The sequence below is a fragment of the Denticeps clupeoides genome, chromosome 19 (genome assembly GCF_900700375.1).
Source record: "Denticeps clupeoides chromosome 19, fDenClu1.1, whole genome shotgun sequence".
Classification (NCBI taxonomy): Eukaryota; Metazoa; Chordata; class Actinopteri; order Clupeiformes; family Denticipitidae; genus Denticeps; species Denticeps clupeoides.
This window is the reverse complement of record NC_041725.1, coordinates 15,806,036-15,828,297: the sequence shown is the minus strand read 5'-3', so window position 1 is coordinate 15,828,297 and position 22,262 is coordinate 15,806,036. Positions and strand designations below refer to the sequence as shown.

At 44.5% G+C, this 22,262-nt stretch overlaps 2 protein-coding genes across 4 annotated transcripts in view; both read left to right on the top strand.

Annotated features, from left to right (window-relative positions):
* Window positions 1–2,798: 2,798 nt before the first annotated feature.
* Window positions 2,799–10,242, top strand: lhx9 (LIM homeobox 9). 3 transcript variants are annotated; one of them, XM_028962953.1, is made up of 5 exons: window positions 2,799–3,367; window positions 3,908–4,110; window positions 4,871–5,229; window positions 6,584–6,786; window positions 7,379–7,633. In XM_028962953.1, the coding sequence occupies exons 1-5, from the start codon at window positions 3,224–3,226 to the stop codon at window positions 7,631–7,633; spliced, it is 1,164 nt and encodes a 387-aa protein (XP_028818786.1). In that variant the 5' UTR covers window positions 2,799–3,223. The 3 variants fall into 3 exon arrangements, with proteins under 3 accessions (XP_028818786.1, XP_028818785.1, XP_028818787.1); XM_028962952.1 differs by having other exon boundaries at window positions 2,831–3,367; window positions 4,868–5,229; XM_028962954.1 differs by lacking the exon at window positions 7,379–7,633 and adding an exon at window positions 9,479–10,242 and having other exon boundaries at window positions 2,857–3,367; window positions 4,868–5,229.
* A 6,086-nt stretch (window positions 10,243–16,328) lies between these two features.
* Window positions 16,329–22,262, top strand: part of nek7 (NIMA-related kinase 7) — a 52,408-nt gene continuing 46,474 nt past the window's right edge. Inside the window, exon 1 of the mRNA XM_028962493.1 lies at window positions 16,329–16,527. The gene's annotated coding sequence lies outside the window, so the exon portion shown is untranslated. The remainder of the gene's footprint in view (window positions 16,528–22,262) is intronic.

The following is a 22,262-nucleotide window of genomic DNA, read 5'->3' as shown; positions in this document are numbered from 1 at the left end:
ACGGCTGAACTAAACATCCGTCTCAGCATCTGGACCGGGTTTTGCGAGCATGTGTGTGTGTGTGTGGGGGGGGGGGGGGGGGGACAGGGCACCGAGTTTGGCAGCAGAAGAGTGTGTGTTTCGCTGCACACATGGGGATTGTGTTATAGTGTGAGATGCGTGTTTATGCGGTGCGGTGTGAAACGTGCGAGCGATCCAGAGAACGGGCTTGGCAGCACATACGTGTCCCCACATGTGTGTGTGTGTGTGTGTGTGTGTGTGTGTGTATGTGTGCCTCCACTCGAGCGGCAGCTGAGCAGCCCCCACATCACTGCCTGGTCATGCAACAGAGACAATGTCACTCAGCCCCAAGGCGGCAGCTTATGAAGTGGTCAGATGGGCAACCAGCTCCCTCTGGTCAGAGCGAGGCCTCAAAAAGTGACAGTCGGGATGCCAGGTCGCTCTGGACGGGTCCAGCTGCTCCCGCCGTCCTCAGACGTCCTGAGATATTCCCCAGTAAATTCATTAAAACCACTTCACTTGTTTATTGTGTATCTTGGCCCACAGTAAAAAATGCTTTTCAGAGGAAATAAACCCCGTCATCCACACGCTCTCTTCTATCGTCTCGTTAACGTCTTCGATCCCTTTGTCAAAGACGATTTCGTGTTTCGAAACACTTTATTCCGGCTATTCGGATGCAAGCTTTCCGATGGAAAGACTCCACAGTTCAGATAAGATGATTCTTTATTAGTCCCACAAGTGGGAAGGCATATTCAAAATCTTATTTCCTGTTTTATCATAAGATTTTGAAATAATAGCATTGATATAAAAAATGTATGACACTGCACAAGATTTATTGAAATGCATCCAAACCAATCACACTTCATTTTCATACAGTCTCCAAAAGGGCCTGTGTATACACACCGAACTCTGTTCTTACCGATCCCAGAACACCTTTTATTTATTTGACCCCTGACCCCGCAGCTCAGAGCCCTTTAAAAAAACTGAGGCAGCGTGGTGCGAATAGCAGCACGACGCCGAGACGACAGCCCTTGATTTGGACGGATTGGGTAACAGGAGTGGCTGCGCAGTCAGGAGTGCAGGTGACAATGACGACGTGGCCCGTGCGTTTCTGAGAAATCCCTTCCCGGCCCCGCCTTTAGATTTACCCCATCACCTTAATCCGGAAACAGGTTTCTTTGGAAGGTTGTTTGCAAAAAAAAAAAAACGTACAAAATGTTCACATCTTAATAAGGATTTTAGATAACGGTATTAACGTTAATATCCATGATCCAGGGTAAAAAGGTCGGGTGTGGCAATGCGCTGGCCCACAACCCGTCACTATGGCGACGGGTGACAGGCGAGATTTGGCGCTAATTGACGCACCCACGGCCCGGGGCTGCGGCGGGGACGGAGGGTGGAGAGGGTGGAGAGGGTGTCTCGTTACCGTTACGCACAGTTAGTCGCGTTATTAACATTTATACATATATTTCACATCGAAAGGAAATAAAAAAAAAACTGCGTTGGGGGAAACAAGAATCCGCGATGATCTGAATCAGTTCCCCACCCGTCTCACGGTGAAGAGATGAGAAGGGAGAGCAGAAAATAGCCAAAAACCCTCCACAAGATAATAAACGGGATGGAATACAAAACTGAATCTTTTTTAAATATATAGAGACGTGTTTTAAAATTATGGAATATTATAAGAGGGCCTGTGCTGTATCACATATTTTCTTTTTTTTATATTATATTTTTAACATGGGTTACGTGATTGTCAGACCGTTTATTTTTCCAGAATTTTCCCACAATATTTCTTGAATATTTTCTCACGTGCAAAAGCTACGAGTTCGCCAGAAATAAAATATTACCCACAGCAAAATGCGCAGCGGCAACGAAAAGAGGTTAAATAACAGAAAATTGATTTGATTGGATTAAAGACGTCGTTTTTTTTTGTTCCGTCGACACGTGTCGCTTTTTGTCACTCACCAGACAACAGCAGAAAAAAACCTCATCCGGTTCGGCTGCGCTTTTAACTTTGACCCCCCAGTTCGGTCTCACTCTCACCCCGCGCCGGACGAATTACCTTCACCTCCATCATGCCCTGTACGAATACAATATCCTTTTCCCAATTTAAAAAATAAATCATCAATTCAGTTATGTAAAAAAAAATCTGGATTATTTATTGATTATTTTTTATTCGTGTGTTTTCATTATTATTAATAATGATAATAATAATAAATTAGAAGGAATAAATTAAAAGGAAAAAGTAGCCCCCCCCACCCTTAATTTCCCTGTAATCCCACCACGCGCGGTGAAAACGTAACGGGTCTCAAACAGGTCCGGTCCACCGCATCCACGCACGTACGTGACAGTCTTCACTGTCTCTCTCTTTCTCTGCCTCTCACGTAGTTTACACACTCCACCCGACCTACACACACACACACATACTAAGAGCCAGAACGGGAGAAAACTGAGTATGATTCTGATTATTATTTGATCTTTAATATTTACTCCGTAACTACAATGTGTGCAGCAATAATACCCTTCACATAATCAATAGCAAAAGGTCGAATAAAGGTAAATGTAAGAAAATATTACAATTCCGTGCAAGTTTCAGCCCACGGTACAGCAGAAATGTAGAGTTGTGATGGCTAGAACGAATATAAAAAAGTCTGCAATAGTACGATCGGACCGGTGATGGACGCTCCGTGCGCAGTTCCGTGTAAACCTGGTAAAATGTCGGCGGTGAGAGTGAAAAGTGGAAGAAAAAAAAAAAAAAGAGAGAGAGAAACGGTCGGTACCGGGTGGCGCTGCCCGCGTCTCCGGGGGTGTGCGGGAGAGTGGCGGCGGCTCTTTGTCGGTGAACGGGACTGGGTGACAGTGGAGGGAGGGGTGGGGCTCCTCCTACCCAATTATCCCGGCTGGGCAGGGCAGATCCCGCTCTCTTCACAAATAGGACGCGGGCTCCCCAAAAAATCCCGCCAGTCCCAGCCTGACCTCCGCGCGCGGCGCCACCCCGGAACCCAGGACTTACTGCAAAAAAAAATTTTCTAATAAATGCGACAGTCACTTCAACTTTGCCAGCAGATCGTCGTTTCGGACTATTCCTCTTCTTCTTCTTCATCATCACCATCTTCGTCTGCTGCTCGCTGCGAGACGCCGGAGGAGGAGTGGAGACGCGCGTCCCCGCGCCGCCCCGTGTGCGTCCGCAGATCCGGCCCGCTCCCGATGCGCTAGACTGTATATGGAAGTTGTGGGGCGCAAGGCAGCCATGCTTTTCCACGGCATATCCGGAGATCAGATCCAGGGGATCATGGAGGAGATGGAGAGGAGATCGAAAAGCGAGTCGCGCCTGGCCAAAGGCGTCCAGATGAACGGGAGGGAGACGGTAAGGCGCCCGTTTCCACGCCAGGCCGGAAAAAGCAGACCGTGCGGCGTCGGTCTCAGCTCTTTTATTCGTGAACGAATTATTAAGATGATTCTTTAGCCCATCGACGCTAGTAAAGTGGATTGTGCTAAATTTCAGCAGCAATGACAATTACTACAGTAACGCTTCGTATTGAATATTGGCTGAATTTAACATTTTATTATAAGAATATCACGTGGAAGGGAATCCACAAGGTGTTTCTTTCAAATAATAGATGAAAAACAATGCCATAAATTAGATCTGCATTATAGACAATAGAACACTATTAGAACAATAGCTTTCTAAAAAATGCGTATTAAAAATTAGTATAACGCAGCTTTCCATGCAATTTTCAGACGTATTATCGATTACATAAAAATACATTTAGAACTTGAAAAATATTTTAACGAAAAATGGACACACACAGAGACACAGACATAAATTAAAAAAGAAAGCGGCGAATAAAATAAAGAGCGAGTGGCGAGTGAAAGGCCCGTGTCTCCGCGTCTCGCCCCCACGCAGACGATGCCCACCATGAGCCCGGAGAAGCCGGCTCTGTGCGCGGGCTGCGGCGGGAAGATCTCGGACAGGTACTACCTGCTGGCGGTGGACAAGCAGTGGCACCTGCGCTGCCTCAAATGCTGCGAGTGCAAACTGGCGCTGGAGTCCGAGCTGACGTGCTTCGCCAAGGACGGGAGCATCTACTGCAAGGAGGATTATTACAGGTACATTTCTACCTGTCTATCCAAATATCCATCCATCCATCCATCCATCCATCCATCCATCCATCCATCCATCCATCTATCTATCTATCTATCTATCTATCTATCTATCTATCTATCTATCTATCTATAATCCATCCATCCATCTATATATCTAATCTATCTATCTATCTATCTATCTATCTATCTATCTATCTATCTATCTATCTATCTATCTATCTATCTATCTATCTATCTATCTATCTATCTATAATCCATCCATCCATCTATATATCTAATCTATCTATCTATCTATCTATCTATCTATCTATCTATCTATCTATCTATCTATCTATCTATCTATCTATAATCCATCCATCCATCTATATATCTAATCTATCTATCTATCTATCTATCTATCTATCTATCTATATATATATATATATTTTTTTTTTCATCCATCTATATATCTAATCTGTCTGTGTATATCTATATCTATCTATATTTGCGTGCGCATGCAAATTATGTTTCATGCAGGAAAATCAGATGAAATTGTTACGCGCAACGACCGAAATAAAGAGGAGTTTAGTCAGCGCAGCCGAAGGCCGAGACCTACCGGAATAAATAAAAAAGAAAGGAAATACGTTTGGTGTGTCGTTGTGCGATCGCCGCAGGCCTTTATTATTAGTATTGTTATTTAGTATTAATTGTAAATGTAAAAGCAGTAGGAATAATGCCCCCGTATTAAAAATGGTGGTGAAATGGCGTCTCCCTGTTCCAGAAGGTTCTCCGTGCAGAGGTGCGCCCGCTGCCACCTGGGCATCTCGGCGTCGGAGATGGTGATGCGCGCCCGCGACGCCGTCTACCACCTGAGCTGCTTCACCTGCACCACCTGCGCCAAGACGCTGACCACGGGCGACCACTTCGGCATGAAGGACAGCCTGGTGTACTGCCGGGCGCACTTCGAGAGCCTGGCGCACGGCGACTTCCAGCAGCACCAGCTCAACTACGCCGAGCTGGCGGCCAAGGGCGGCGGCGGCCTGGCGCTCAACTACTTCAACGGCGCCGGCGCGGTGCAGAAGGGCCGGCCGAGGAAGAGGAAGAGCCCGGCCATGGGCATGGACATCGCCGGCTACGGCGCAGGTGCGTTGCGCGCTCTACGTCTGCGCCGATCGACCGACACGCAATTCGTCGGTTTATTTGTTCGTAGGCTGGCTTTTCAGAATATTTGGCCGGTTTATTTATTTTGGTTTTCGTTGCCCGGTGAACTTCTTACCTGTCGCTCGAACCCGGATCGGCGCGGAGAACGTCGTTAAAACTTGTCGCTGAATATAAATTAAAAATTATTAAAAAAAAAAAAAAAAAACGTTTTACCCCCCATTTTATACTTTTTAGGTTTCGTTCGTTTTAGGCCCATTGTTTTATGTTGCACCTGGAAATAATTCTATCCGCAGGCCGAGTGTTTTCCCACCAAATAAAAAGGAAAAGGGGCCTTTAAATGGGATTGCTGTAGTAATTTTTTTAATGCTTTTAATTATATATATGTATATATATATATATATTTTTTTTTTTTTACCGACATTAATATTGTAACCGTTACGAAAAAACCACCCGACGCTCAGAGCGACGGTCCAGGGTTCCAGGGGTCGCGGTGAAGCGCGCAGGTAACATGCGGTTTGCAGACAGAGACCCCTGGTGGCGAGCGGGGGAATCGCAGCCGCCTGATCGGGACGACGACGGGCGAGACCTCATCGTCCGCAAAAACACAAGCACGCTTCCGCGTCTACTTTATTTAAACCTTTAAAACGGTTTATGCATGTACACATTCATTTCAGACGAAGACTAACTGCAATTAGCCTTAATTTGTGCAATTCACAATGTATAACTACTTTATTATAAAAATGGCAGAGAATTGAATCACGCTCTTGAGATTATCTGTGACGACGATGTCATTGCTTAAATAGAAAGAGGAACATTTTCCTCAACAGGCTGTGATATTAAGTCACTAAAATGCTAGAAAAAATACATTCAGTTTGGCTAATTTTGGCCTGTTACAAATACATAATCTTAGAAATTATTCACGCATGCAAAAACATTTGGTGTATTTGATTCAAAATGCACAAAATGAACAAATAAGATTACAAATGAGCTAATTATAATTTTAAAAAGAGTACTATCATACTGCTTTGGTTCCAAGAATATAACAACTCCTTCTCACGAATGAGTGGATGTTAATCAGTGTGAATGAAGTTCCATTAACACTCCTGTTTATGGAACGCAGGTGAAGCCGCTTCCTGACAGGCCTTAAATTTCTCATTTAATTAACAGCTCTCGCCCGCCGTTCTCTTGTTCTCTCGCACGGAGACACACCGGCAGCCCCGATCTGCTTGATCAGCTGCACTGATCAACACTTCGCCAGTCGCCGAGCCTCGTGGCGCCATCTGTGCTCTCCGCTGACGCCAGTTGCTTCCTCCCCTCTGTTCTCTGCTGTGCGCAGGTTGCAACGAGAACGAGACAGATCACCTGGACCGGGATCAGCAGCCGTACCCGCCCTCCCAGAAGACCAAGCGCATGCGCACGTCCTTCAAGCACCACCAGCTCCGCACCATGAAGTCCTACTTCGCCATCAACCACAACCCGGACGCCAAGGACTTAAAACAGCTCGCCCAGAAGACGGGCCTCACCAAAAGAGTTCTTCAGGTAAGCCCCTGGCGCCCCGACCCCCTCCTGCTCCACCCGTCCATTCTCACACATGTCCTGTCCACATCGTTGATTTGCTGCCGCCGCTTCACCCATCCCATTTTTTAGTTCCATGTTTGTGTTCATTTTGTCCTTTTTTGGTTTTCTGCCCGTTTTCTCATCAGAGTAGCCATCTGAACTGTTCTGAATGCAATTTGTGGTCAGACTCGCTCTCAGAGATCTTAACTCATCCTGGGGCGCGAGGCCTGTCTCAGGAATGCAGGTTTTATTAGCACTCTTCTGGCAACAGTTGGAACTGGGCATAGATTTTAATATCATTAATATAAATTCCTCTGAAGTCCGGCACTGACCACTGCAGGCCCGGACTGGGAGGCCTCATTCTTTCTCCAGCTGGTCATGGCTGAAACTTGGCCCCAGTTCTCCAAAATTAACATTCTGTGTAGTGTCACTTTTGGAAAAAAACAAATGAAGAAAAGTAGACTGTGAGTAGAGTAGGTGCAATTCTGATGTGATGTCATGAGATGCAGAGATATTTAGGGCAGCTGAGTCGCGGTCATTTTTGAAGAGTAAAGACGTTGGGATTGGTTTGCAGGTTTGGTTCCAAAACGCAAGAGCCAAATTCAGAAGGAACGTTTTGCGGCAGGAGAATGGGGGTGTTGATAAGGCCGATGGGGCGTCGCTCCCTCCTCCCTCAACAGACAGCACCTCGCTGACCTCTCCCAGCACTGCGACCACACTAACTGACCTGACCAATCCCTCAATCACTGTAGTGACCTCTGTCACCTCTAGTTTGGACAGCCACGAATCCGGGAGCCCCTCACAAACGACCCTGACAAACCTTTTCTAACACAGATTTTACTTGTTTACTTTTTTTTTTTTTTTTTTTTTTTTTTTTTTTTAATACACCCTCCAGCAACCAGAGACAGCCCCCCGGGAAAGGAATTTTTTTTTTTATGTGTAGCATTTGCAATCGCTTGGCAGCTGAGTTTGTATTCCCGTGTATTCTAGATATTTGTTTGTATTGGGAAATTATTATCATCTCCAGGTAGCCCACCTGGATGTGCTCTAAAGAGAAATTAATCTCTGTAAATGAGTCCATGCTGGCTTACATATTATTTTAATCCCCACATTGTGCTCCAATATTATATTGGATATTTTCATATTTGGAATATTGATTTAAAAAAAATATATATATATATATAGATCTATATATATATATCTGATTGGCCTTGTCTGCGCTGGCTGTTTTTTTCAAATCAATGTCAATTTTATTTTGTTCTCTCAGTATGACCCCATAAACGCTCGGCGGTGTACAGTGTGTGCCGAGTGTTTAGGCGCCAGAGAGCCAGTCACAGGTCGGGCACTGTGTTGAAAAGATTGTTTTAAATGACAGAGCACTTTTTTTTTTGCAAGCCCGAAGGCCACGGCCGCCGATTCGCTAAATGCCGGTGCGCGGCGACACAGAGTGGCCGGCGTGAAGTGCATTACTCCATGTGCTCAGGGTAGCAGGCTCATTCGGAATAAGCATAATTTCGAGGGTGGGGAAATCTTTGGTTTTTTTACGGCCTCAGACAGCTGGAAAATTCTGCCGGAGCTGGTGGGGGGAAAAATCATCAACTACCTTCTTTTTTTTCTTTTTCCCGCTTTTTTAAATCTTTATGGACATATTTCCCTTCCTTTATGGACATTTCCCTCCGAATAGAACCAAAAAAAAAAAAATCACATTTCTTCTGGCTGGAAGCTAAACACAGAGAGAAAGCGAGTCCTTGCTGGGGTGAAACATTTCATTGTAAGTGTCAGATCTGTTCTATTGTAGAACACAGCGGTACTATAGATCTACTCAATGAGGTAGATGCTTAACTCAGTTCTAATATGTGCCTTATGCTATAACTCGGAAGAAAGTTTGTGAAATTCAGGATCTATGTGTTGTTTGTTAACTGATTCACATCCTTCTGACGCCTCACTAGTTTTGTACTGTTTTGCATCTTATTTCTGAATATCTTTTTAATGGTGTATTCTGTTAAAACGGGAGTTGGGTTGGGGGGCTGCGATGTGCACTCTTTCAGATATAGCTGGTAAATCCAAGAATCTTATATATTGATCTTCGTGTTAATAGTACAGTAAGTGTTCTGTCAAGATTCTCCATGTTTCCTTGTTTTCTTGAAGAAGAAGAAGAAAAAAAAGATGGTGTATAGAAACTATTTCCCCTTAAATATTTATGGACCAAATGGTTGTTATATATCTTATTAAATTTGTGTGAATAAAAAATACTTTGCTTTAAAGGCGTTTTATTTTTCATTACACTTACCATTTTTATGTTGCTTTCCAGATATTTTACTGTGTTCCTCACACCAACAAATGAAGTAGCATTAATGATTGATGCACAGTCAAAACGTGCAGAGAGAAAAAATTGTGCTTTCATTTTTAATGTTGATTTCTTCCAATTTCACTCTGTTGAATATTTAAAGTAATGCCCCATGGATTTGCACCAAAACCCTGTGTTCTATTAAAAAAAAGATTAGGATTTCTCTTTAATGCATGAATACGGCTGCCTTTCGAAATATGAAATCAAGGCAATGCAGAAGGCATCCGTTGATATTACATTAATAATACTGAAGTAAATCTAATGCAAACCCCTGAAAGCCAGGTTGCTCTGTAGTTTAATATATTGTTACTCTATGATTTTTTTCAGGGAGAACAAATCTTGGGGCATTACAGCCATACTTCTCGACGTTTGAAAATCCCCTAAAGTATTAAACCAAGGGGAAACTTTGATGGGAAATCCTCACCATTGAAGACAAAGACAATATTAGGATAAGACGATTCTAAAAAAAAAATATTCAAAACAAATGAAAATGTAAAATTTAATTAAGGAAAAAAAAATCTTTAAAAAAATGTCCTGAATGTTTGGCTCAAAACCTTGGCGGAAAACCCACAACATGTGAGCATTTCTTTTCTTTTTTTCAACTGAAGATTTATTTGACCCACTGCTCTTTTTATTGGAATGACAGTGTGATGAACAACAATAGTGCAAAAGAGCATTTGTACGATATTACATGTGTATATAACAGTGCAACCTAGGAGAAGAGGACAATTTTGTGGTCAGAAAAGTAATAACATGAATGCATGCACAGAATAAACACACACAGACAGACACACAGACACACAGACACACACACACCATCTGCTTGTTTTAATAATAGAGAGAATAAAATAAAGAAAGAAATGCAACTGTAATTTTCATCAGTTGAAGTCCCCTGGATGTCGGTGATAGATTGTCCACCAATCGGAAATGACAGGAGGACTGCCGAACTGCATTTAAAAAAAAGAAAGAAGAAGAAATAAAGTTAAAAAAATTGCATGCACCTTAAGATCTTGTTACATTTAAGATGCATATCATTTTGTTTCATGATGTTTTATTGGTTGTCAGTTGTTAAATAAACTCTTCAAAATGTCCCACTGTGACGCTATTACCTTCACACGGCAAAAAGTAATCTGGAAACAAATCTGCCAAAAAAGTAATTTTCTTAATATTTCCGTTTCCTACGAATCATATAAACGTGCACCAACGTGAATGGATTGCTTATCGGTGTTGGGAGCCACTGAACAGGCCTGAGTGAATACTGTCTCACACGAGCCTCGGTAACGCAGAGCACCCCCGGCACCCCCCCTTTTACACGGGAAACTGGAATTACTGCTCTGAAGCGAAGCCTGGAGCACCTGGGTGCCACTTAGCGTTTCCTGTTTGACTGGTATGTGGACGACAGCCCTGCGCTCGCCGGTTCTATACAGAGCTTTACTCAGCAATGCCTCTATAAAACCTCCGCTTGCCTTAATAAACGGCAGAAATTTGGAGAAGGTGTTCTTTGTTTACGTGTGACTCTGAGGACCAAAAACATGGAATAAATAAGTGGTGGAGCATTTAGGTCCGGAGCTATAACACACTCACACACACACACACACACACACACACAAGGTTCTTTTGTTATAAGAGACCTGGCTGCTGTTTCTGGCCTGATGTGGCCTGGATACAGGCTCTGGTAGAAAGGCCAGAAACGTTGATAGATAATTATATTACTTCAGCAGTGAGTCTTTATCTAACCCTAACCATAAATTAAACAGATAAAAGTCTTCAAATAAATATTAATGGTGGATTAAAAAACAGGAGGCTGCCTTAATGGCCAGGCCCCGGGAGAACGTTCTTCAGATAAGGAGTCTGCACAGGAGATCAAAGACCAGGACCGATAAGTTCCACAGGAGGACCAGGAAGGAACAGAGGGCAAGGACATCCACACTTCCTGGAGAATCTGCGAACATGATATTACAGATTACAGAACGTCCAGAACCTTTTCAAGATTTAAATGTCACCAGTGGAATTTGGGGAGCAGCTTGATAAAACATAATCTGCTCTGAATTACTGGACTCAGACTTTATATATTTTTATTTATTTTTTTATTATGCACGAGCATTTTATGGCTTCGGGTATTACCGAATGGACCAAATATATTCAGTTTGCACCCTAAGCTTGTACATGCAACATAATTTGAAGAATTGCAATGTTTTTTTTTTTTTTATTGCCAGTAAATTATCCCTGGCACTGGCCACTAGATGAACGTCCAAACAGCATCGAGTCCTGAAAAATTACAGAGTTCCTTTCTAGCTGATACATTTAAATATGATATGATATTACTACATCATGTGCATTCATTCAAAATGTAACCCTTTAGAATAAATAAAAAAAAAAGAAAGACATGAAAAAAATACATCTTTAGAGGTAACCATCACTCCTGTCTTTGCCAGTGATGCCACTCTCACAGTGACAACGACAAGCCTGGCCAGGCATCACTGTGTACAGAGCACCACGACAGGCGAAAAGAACAGACAAGACTAAACCAAAAAAATAAAAAATAAAACAACAACAACAACAACACAAGAGCAACAAAAGACAGGCGGGATCAAAGAGGAGCGAGCCACCCATCTGCAGCCGCGTTCAGCCGACTCATGGTTCTGATAGGATGTCAGTTCAGTGGGTGGCGTGTGTGATACTGGCAGCTTCGCACCACTGCTTTCCTCTCTTCACAGAGAGCATGTACATCACCTGCAGACACACACCGGCCTGGTTCATTCACACACACACACACACACACACACACACACGTATATGGAAAACATGCATACCCATACATACAAATGCAGAATACCGTGTTACTGACACGCTTTACAAAGTGAAAAATCTTAATAATAGTCTCTCTACCCTCCAGGCTTGTTGGCTGCAATGAGGACCGACAGCTAGCCGGCGGTTTTAAAATGGGGAGGCCACTTTGGCTTCGGCCTTGTCCGCATGTTTTCTTCCCGATCAGCCGGCTCTGTGGTCCCGAAACTTCTCCCCGTACACATTATTTGTGTCCAGCCCCCATTGCACTTTAACACATTCCCGCTACGCCTCTGCATGTGATACTGAGCGATGGCATGAGCCGAATATGCAAATGGGCTTTCTAATGCACGATAAAGTAGGACTAGCGCAACAGTAAACATGCACACAAATAAATATGACACCAAGGCGCGACTGATGTCTGCCGATGCTAATTACGGCGCGATTAAAGGCAACGCGTGACAAACAGCATCCCTCTGCCAGATTAATGTATACATGCCTGCTATAAGTGCGAGACGTTACTGCCGTTCTGATGTCGTCTGACCTCCCATTTGCTCTTAAACCACGAGGACAAATGTTCTTCTTACAGACCATCTGTTGTCCCTGCGAGAGCGTGCTATTCTACAGCCGGCGCAAAAATGCCTACACACGCACTTTACACTCATGTTGGAAGGCGCTTTCATTCTGTCTATATCATGGCGGAGAGGAAGAATAAATATGATTTTTTTACATTTTATTTTATACCCATTACACCCTCACGCACTGTTCAGCACACCGTTGCAAGCAATCGCGCAGCCGTCTCCGCCATTCTCTGCCAATGTGTGTCAGAGGCCTGAAAAGACTGCGGTGGAGGGTGTGTGAAATTCAGAGGGTCAGAGAGACGAGCGCCCGGCGACTGTGAGAATAAAAAAAAGGGAGGACGCCGCCATCATGGAGGCCGGAGGCCAGGAACCGACTTCTGTCTCACTTCCTGTGGGATATGAAGGAAGAGCGCGTGAGTCACCGATTCGATTTCAGGGAAACGGCTTCAAGTTCAGTTCGAAAACGAGAAGACAGCAGGGTTCAGACAACCGCATTTCTTTCATGAGCACTGCCTTTTTTTTTACGCTCGGCACCATCAGAAGTGGTCAAATTTACAACTGCAAGGAACATATTTTTGGCTCTGACCAAGCCAGCCAAGGACATTCACGACATTTGATTATGTTTCTGCAATGTGGTATACCTCACATAAAAAAAACCCAGTAAAAAACTGATGCTCATGCAGTGCATCAATAAAAATATTAGTAATATTTCTATTAATGTTCTTGATTTCAAGTATGCCTACTTTATTTCAACTAATAACTGTGGCATACAGAAAAAAATGTTTGTGTGTGGTGTGGTGTGTGTATGTGTGGGTGTAATTCATTTCAATATACAGATAAAAACAGTGAACAATTAAAGCTTTCAACAGATTCAAAATGGAATAGCTTTAGTAATAGTAAATAATAGTAAAAATAAAAACTGTAAAAAAAAAAAAAAATCTAAAAAAAAAAAGTGATTCCCCACTTCCTCTTCAGATGATAAATAAATAAATAAATATGTAGGTAAGTCTCGTGTTTTGGCATCTCAACTTGCCGTGCCTCGTATTCCTCTCGCACCCATCATCCTCCCTCTTTCATCCATCCGTATGATAACAAAGACAAATAAGGCTCACTAAAGTTTGGGGAGAAGAAAGTGAAGGGAAGTCAATCTGTGTTCCGCAGGAAAAGAAAAATCAAATCAAACAAAAGAACCTTGCTGCAAAACAAACAATATCGACGAAGAAGAAAAAAAAAAGTTTGCCATTGGTTTTAATGCCGAACAATGGGGAGCTACTTTTAGAACAATGGATCCGACGCGGTTATTAAACAGATTTCAACAAAACAGACTGGCGTGTTGAACCAGGGGTCCTCATGCTGGAGCTCCCCTCGCAGTCTGATGTACTACTTTTCATCCACATCATCTAATTATTCCCTCAGAAACCTGAAATTTGAAGATACTAAAGACAGTCCCTATCTGTCATTGAGTGGCATTGATCTCATTGGAGAGGAGAGAAGAAAAAAAAACACTGTGGGTGTAAAAGAAACCCCAATATAACTCATGCCATTAAATTCCACGTTGCATTATTCACCAGCAGAATTGACAGATTTCCCAGAGACATTTCTTTCATCTTTAGCTGTTGTTCAAGGAAAAGAGCCTACTCTTCGCGTGTTATCTTTTTAGATTGTATTTGTGAGAAGGTTAAGAGGGAGACGGTGATGCACTTACACAGTGGCACTTGTTGAATAGCAGCCTCATAACACGAATGTGGAGTTAAAAAAAAAAATAAAAATAAGAACATGTGCATGCTCTTCTCTCGCAGCGCCTCGTCGTTGCCTTGTGATCAACGATTAGGCACAATTTGCCATCGGCTCGTTTGAATTTCCAACCTAGCCCATGTTAATTTGGTGTCGTGATGCCCGAATGAGGGCGATATGGAGGGTGGGGTACAGTATGTCTGAGGTGAGAGAGGCTTCATCTCAAAATAGATACCCAGAACGTCCTGAATAATGTGTAGGGGGATGTAGCTCCGAGCTCGCGGTGAATTTGCCGTGCAAATTAGCGAAACGAAAGCAGGGCAGGCGTGTCACCGCATGCATCTGCATCCTGTGACCTTATTTAGGCTGATGTGAAAGTTCTAATTGGCTTCCTCTCTCAATGACACGGCTCGGCTCAATTCCTTTTTTGCAGAAAGCATCAAAAAAAGTTACAAGAGAGGATAAATTATGAATACGACAGTAATGATAACATTGTAGTTATATTACAGTGGCAGAGGTGGCCTAGCGGTTAAGGAAGCGGCCCCGTAATCAGAAGGTTGGCGGTTCGAGTCCCGATCCGTCAAGGTGCCACTGAGGTGCCACTGAGCAAAGCACCGTCCCCACACACTGCTCCCCGGGCGCCTGTCATGGCTGCCCACTGCTCACCAAGGGTGATGGGTTAAATGCAGAGGACAAATTTCACTGTGTGCACCGTGTGCTGTGCTGCTGTGTATCACATGTGACAATCACTACACTTTTTTTTTTTTTTTTTACTGTTGTTCCCATCAAGGCTATAATAGTCCACATTCTGTCAAATAAATATCTGCATTGAGTATGAAAATTAATTTATAACCTCTATTAACCTTATTAACTATTAATTACAATACCACAGTATAAGATTCATTGTTTCATTTACTCTGTCGGGCAAAGCACCGTCCCCACACTCTGCTCCCCGGGTGCCTGTCATGGCTGCCCACTGCTCACCAAGGGTGACGGTTAAAAGCCGAATTTCGTTGTGTCACCGTGTGCTGTGCTGCTGTTCAGCACAATGACAATCACTTCACTTTCATTTTAAAGGTAAGGGGACAAGGGCGTCTAATAATACTTAAAAAATGGATGTCATAGCAAGACTTAACTGAATTATGATACCTTTTTGGCAACACATCTACAGTAAAACTGTGAAATGTTGCAAAAACCGCCCATGCACGTGGAATTTTTGAATTGATTAAAAAAGCACTACGCAGTAGGTCTTGTCTGCTGTAATCCTTGCCACAGTTTACCGCTGTTTGTTCCCCCTTCTTCTCCGGGAAGACCTGTTGCCAGCCGCCAGCTCATTTTGGAGCAGACAACGTTACTGCACTTCGGCCAAGGCGCACATGTGCTAAAATAGCAAATCTCATTAATTTGCCTGTGCAAAGACATGCCCCTGCACACGTCTTAAAGCAAACACACAGGTTCCTTTCGGTAGAAAAGGAATATCTGTCTCGACATGTCCGCTACAGCAGCTACTGAGAACACTGGATCAAATTTGTATTTCTACCATCTGCTTCTATACGTGTAATTGCATAATTCATCATATTAATAACACAGTCAATAAGTGGCTATAAAGTAGAGGAAAGGCAGGGCGAGTCTGACGATCTTGGATAAGCTCTGGCCACTGAAAGTTTTTATACCTGCTGATAATTTCATTATGCCCATTATATGCCAGTGGGTAAAGAAGCGGGCCCGTAGCCGGAAGGTTGTGGGTTCAAGGTGCCACCGAGGTCCCCTTGATGAAGGTACCGTCCCCACACACTGCTCCCCAGGCGCCTGTCATGGCTGCCCACTGCTCACCAAGGGTGATGGTTGAAAGCAGAGGACACATTTCGTTGTGTCACCGTGTTCCGTGCTTGCTGAATGACAATCCCTTCACTCTCACTTCACTTTTTAGTGCCTCATTGGATGCCTGAAAAGGCGCTTCGGACAAACCGTTTCTATAACGCTGCTGGAAATCACGTCACCACGTAACTGCGTCGCGCACGTGTCATTAGCGCGTAATAACGCGCGTATGACGCGGTCGGAAGGCCCCGCCCCTTCCCACCGTCCGGGAATCCTGGGATGTTTACATTGCTGGCGCGGGTCAGGAATGGTTCGCCGTTAAAGAGGGTGAGAGCGGGAAGAAAGGAAATAAGAAAAAAAAAGAAAATCTCGGTCCACCCCCCCCGGTTCCCGTTCGGAGGCCGACGGAGACGCAGAGCCCGCGACGCGCAGCTCGACCTCGGCTCGGAGAGAAAAGTAAGTTGGAGAGTCCGCCGCCGCCGTCGGCCACTTCCTGGTGAGGAGACGGCTCTGAGGAGCTGGGCTCCCCGGCTAGCCACCTGCTAACTGCCGCGGCGCGATGGCGCACGGCTAGGAAAAGTTTAACTCGAGTCGTTTTTTTTTTTATTTCAATTCCTCCTTTTCGCAGACGCGGACCCGCTTTATTGCTCCGGCGTGCGTGTCAGAAAAGCCGTCTGTGCTCCCGCGAAAAAGTTTTCGGCTAATTAGCACGCTAGCCCGCTTGCTGCGTGGCTAGTCGCCGCGGACGAGCTGTGCGCGAACTTCTTTAAACTGGGCGTCTGCAGGACCAGAGGACCTGCCGTGGCACCTGCTCTATTTCTACTCCACGGACATTCCCGGTGGCTCAGATTGCCGGGTTGGTGTCTTAGGGATAAATCAAGTTTCGAACGTCTCCGAATCGCGTCATTAGACGCCTTTAAACGGCCGCGCCGTACCGCGTCCTAATAATAAAAAAAAACATGAACGTTTCTCTTCTTATAAGAAGGAATACGCGCCCCAACGCAGACTTGACACCTGTTGGAAGGCAGATTCCCGTTTTCAGCCTTTCTGGGATTTCCTTATGTGCCACGGACAGGTGTAGGCGAGGCTCAGGTGTTCTGCAGCGCAACACACGCAACAAGCGAAGAATGCGGCAATAACACACACACACACACACACACACACACACAGTGGCCTGAGGATTTATGCTGTACACTTCCAGTCTTGTGCACCGGATCTTTGCACATCTCTGCTCTTTTTGCACATTTCTGCTCATTTTGCACATGTTTGTCTTGTCTTGTGTGTCCTGCTTGAAATTTCCAACATGTCCACTCACAAGCAACCTACATGATGTTGTCCAGTTACGTCCTGTTCGACCTGTTCATTGTACAGAAAAGTTCTACTTTACTCCTACAGAGATGACCTGTACAGTATTTAAGCTTTATTTTTAGTCAGTATAGTTTAGTTTAGTGTGTATATACGTATATATATTTTTATTTTATGATGCACTATGGGGGGGGGTCTGTGTGAAACATTATTTCAGTACACGGTACACTGAATGTACCGCAATGAAACCGCATTCCGAATACAAACCAGGAGCCAAGCGCGGCTACAGAGCGGTGCTGTTCAGCCAAAAAAGGCTTCTTTCACATTTCTATAGTTATCTAGTAACGACAAGCGTAATACACCAAATGCAAAAAAAACACACTTTATCAACAGATCTATATATAAAAATATATGAATGTTTAGGTAGACTCTGAGTGTATGTACAGTACTGTGTAAAAAGTTTTTTTGTCGATTTTTCATCCCAACAGGAACTCTGAAATTGTTAATCTAAATGCGTAAAACACACATATTTCATGTAGATCAGAGAACGACAGTAACAGAGTCTCCTTCTCTATACACGTCATGTCATTGTTTCATGAAAATAAGGAAGATCTGCAACACATGCTTTAGCTAAACCAATGTTTGGTCTACAATTTTTTTTGTAAACTTCCCACTTGTGGGACTAATAAAGGATCATCTTATCTTATTTTATCTTATCTTTTCGGCAACAAAGTTGCTTGCTGTGTAGAGGTTTTGTTTTCACTACTTTTGCACAGTAGTGGGATTTCACCCAGTTTTTGCCCAAGTGCCACCTTCAGTATCAAATTAGTCTTCACGTCATGGCAATTATGATCTGTTGATAATAATTTTATTGCACTTGGTGAATTAGTCTTTTCATTACTAGATGATTCTAGAAACGTGCAAGAAGCGGTTTTCACATCGATTCTGTTAAAAAGTCCCGTCAGCTTGAAGTGCGAATGAAAAGTTTTCCAAAGACGTAATCACACGGGTTTAAGTTTGGAGGCCTTTTTTTTTTTTTTTGGCTGAGCGGCCTCGTTCTGTAGCCGGGCTTGGCTCCCGGTTTGCATTTGGATGGGTGAGACAGTGGGGCTTGTCTCTGCTTCACGTCGACTCGGAAGCGATGCCACTGTCAGCCACTTGCCTATAGAGCTGTAGGTTAAAGTGAATAGAGGTTTTTTATTTTTTCTCTCTCTCCGCCGGGTAGGAAACGCACGAGGTCTGTGCTAGTCTCAGCCGTCCGAGTCTGACATTGGTGTCATGCGTTGAGGAGACATAGACGGGGAAAAAAAAAAGAAATGGAACGGAGCCCAACACTGCCGGCATTTTCCACCGGGTGAAAATGCTCCTTTCCTTCGATTCGCGGTTTCCTGAGGGCCGACGACCAGTGCTGCTGATTAATAATTGCAGATCAACGGAACGGCTATTTATTTGTACTGCCGGAGACATCTCCCACGTTCCCTCCGGATGGATTCGAGGCAGGTTTTCAAGATGTTAGATGAGAAATAACTAAAGTGCTGTCAGTTTAAAAACCCAGAAGTTTTGACCCAATTTCTAAATTCTCCTCTCTGTGTCACCTTTTTTGCTCATACCGCAAGAAAACTGCATCGGGGAGGCGCATTGAGTCATCAGACGCCGTTTTATTGAAGTTAAAGTGAAGTGATTGTCACATGTGATACACAGCAGCACAGCACACGGTGAGTGAGCAGTGGGCGGCCATGACAGGCGCCCGGGGAGCAGCGTGTGGGGACGGGGCGTTGCTCAGTGGCACCTTGGCGTACCTTGGATCCCTCACACCCGAGTGAGAGAGCTGCAGCACGGCCCGGGTTCAGACCCGCGTCCCCCCCCCCCCCCCCCCCCCCCCCCTTTACGCCACTTTTTAAAACACCAGAGAGGAACAGATGAGGCCTGCCAGCGATGCCTGGCGCAAATATGTTCACATGGCGCCCAAATAATCCTTGAGCGGTTGCAGATGAGGTGACCCTGGTTGAATATGTGTGTTTTTATGGGCATAACCGGAGACGACCCGAAAATATGAATTCGTGCCCGTACTGTAAATCGTCAGCGTCCGTTGGAAGTGGCTGGGCGCCCGCTCCCGCGAGTCGTGTGCCGCTGTGATATAGGTCAAGCCAGACAACGCTGCCGCTGCCAACCTGCGGCGTAGCCGTAGAAGCCATTTTGGCAGCATGCGAACTGCGCTGGATGGAAGCAGAAAAGCAGCTTTTTTTCCCCACCATCCCTCCTTATCGTGTGATGATATATGACCACAAACCTCGCAGGACGCTAAATCGCTTTCGCCGAATTATCGCGAGGCGCATATGCCACCGTAAACATTGTGACAGTGACAGAACTAATTTGTCACGAAATGAGATTTTATGTATATATACACACACATATATATATATGTATATATAAAAAATATATATAAAAATATAAAAGCCGAAATTTTTCACATGGGACCAGGGGGGGCAGGGTCGGGGTGGATGCCGCGTTTCGGTTCTGCCTGCGGAATCACAGTGCCGCGTCTGCAGGCCCCGGCTCCTCGGTTTGGCCCGCGGCTCGGCCCGAGCCCTGGAGTGAGGCGGAAGAATCCCTCGGCCCGGAGGTGTTCTAGCGCCGGGTCCCCCCCCCCCCCCCCCCCCACGCTGTCAGCGGGAAGCCAGCAAGGCTGCTGGAAGCCGCAGGAAGCTGCAGTCGCCGACGGTCTCTCAGAAGCCATGCCAAGTTGGAACTGCGAGACCTTTTGCCAGTGCGGCGGTGGGGCACTGAATAAAAATATTTTACAGATGTCTGAAGCCAGGTCTGAGAGGCGGCGGGGCGCGGCGCTTCATTTATTTATTTAGTTATTTAGCCCCGCAGGGTTGTGGGTGAGGAACGGGCGGTTCGGCAGGGGCGGGGCCGGCGTGGTCGGCGCTGCCATACTGTGCCCGTCAGGCGGGCGTCCAGCTTTGTTGACAGTTTAGCGGTGAATATTTTACAGTGCGGCACATGGTAAACAGGGGGGGCCGCCGCGGAACTCGTGTTTGTACTGCGTCTCCACTTCCTGGGGAAAAATGCTGCATCTCTAGAATGAAGACAGATGGCATGGGCTGCCTGTGTGTGTGTGTGTGTGTGTGTGTGTGTGTGTTTAAAGCCCAGATGAAAGTAGGCCCGCTTCTTTGTGCAGCGACTGTGTCATAATGGTGCGTATCTGCGTATCTTCAACTGCCTGTATTTTGGCGTTTAAGAAGTACGGGTTCTCATGGAGTCTCTTTTTCCAAATGTTTTTCATGAAATCTAAAAATAAATTCATTTTTTAATAGTTATTTCTGTTTGCATTAACCCTATAAAATAGGGTTGCTTTTTCGGTATTGTTACTCCCTGAAGAAAATATTTGATTAAATTATACTTAATTATGCAAGAGGTACTACTCATGGGTAATCTGTAATATTGTTATTACATTAAATCCTTGCCGGAATACAAGTGTAAACACGAAATATTACGCAAGGTTTCAAAATACACCAGTTTTCATACATTCATACAATCACTGTGATATGATAAATGTAATATTGTTATTACATTAAATCCTTGCCGGAATACAAGTGTAAACACGAAATATTACGCAAGGTTTCAAAATACACCAGTTTTCATACATTCATACAATCACTGTGATATGATAAATGTTATGTTGTCCACAGTTGCCAGGATATCATTCTGATGAATCCATGATACACTTCTGTATTACACAATCATAATGTGTAATACGAAAGTACAATTTCTAAATTTAAAAAGCAGACATTTCTGGTAAATATTAGTGCCGTTGTCATGAGGCATAAAACGCTCGATGTTCTGAACATGAACATCTTTATTTGAACAGAAATCAAATCAAAACTCTAAAGACTACACAAGATCCAAGGGGCATGTGTAACACAAGAGAAGGTTACCACGTAAATGCAGGACCAGGGAGCGAGGGAGGAAGCAAACATATGCTGGGGCTGATTCGAAACCCTGGCAGCGCCTCGGCGTCATAGGTGTGGACCTTCGCTGGTCTCACGATCCAGTTCCATTACGATTTTCAATGCATCACGATGCATCCCACTGGTCAGATGAGAGCGAAGTCCTCGTTCACACGGACGTCTTTTTCTGCCGTTCGTGGCGTCAGGTGAGTGCGGACCGGACGCACCCGGCCATTCAGCACCAGCGTTCAGTCGGCTGCACGTTCAGAGGGTGTCAAATAAATGCTGCATTTCACAGTTTCTCGAAATCATGATGAGCGTTAAACAGCGCCAAGCGTCCGCGTGGACGATATTTTTATTGACTTTAAGCAAGAGACAGACAACAACAACAAAGAACTAAAAAATAATACAATGCACACAATATAAAAAAGATCTCACTAAGTAAATCAATTCTGTAAGAGTTACATACAAAGATCGGGTTACACTGCAGTAGAGTATTATAGGAAAAATAGCAATTTAGTCATATTCGAAGAACAATAATGATAATAACGTGTGCAATTCTGAATCCAACAACCTTTCCGCATAATAATAACCCCATCCTCATGCCAGATTGGTTAATTAAGAAGAACAAGACGACAATATTCTTTCAGGAACTTTACTGGCTGATACTAATAGTCGGATTCTGAGACTGAAGGCTTGTAAAATACTCCAGGAAGGGCCATCACACCTTGTGAAATTCTCTGTTGGTATCACTAATTGAGTAGCTGTATCTTTTCGAGACTTAAACTGGACATGAGGTCCCTCGTCCATTGAGCACGGGTGGGAAGAGCAGCACCTTTCCATCGGAGTAAGACTGCACGTCTGGCTAAAAGGGAAGCAAAAGATGGTGTCCGGCATTTTACCGGGTCCGACATGCATCATCCCGGCACTACT

Coding starts and splice junctions, on each gene's coding strand:
- lhx9 (XM_028962952.1), top strand. CDS start 3,224: ATGGAAGTTGTGGGGCGCAAGGCAGCCATGCTTTTCCACGGCATATCC. Junction 4,111..4,867: donor TGCAAGGAGGATTATTACAG/GTACATTTCTAC, acceptor TCCCTGTTCCAG/AAGGTTCTCCGTGCAGAGGT. Junction 5,230..6,583: donor CATCGCCGGCTACGGCGCAG/GTGCGTTGCGCG, acceptor TGCTGTGCGCAG/GTTGCAACGAGAACGAGACA.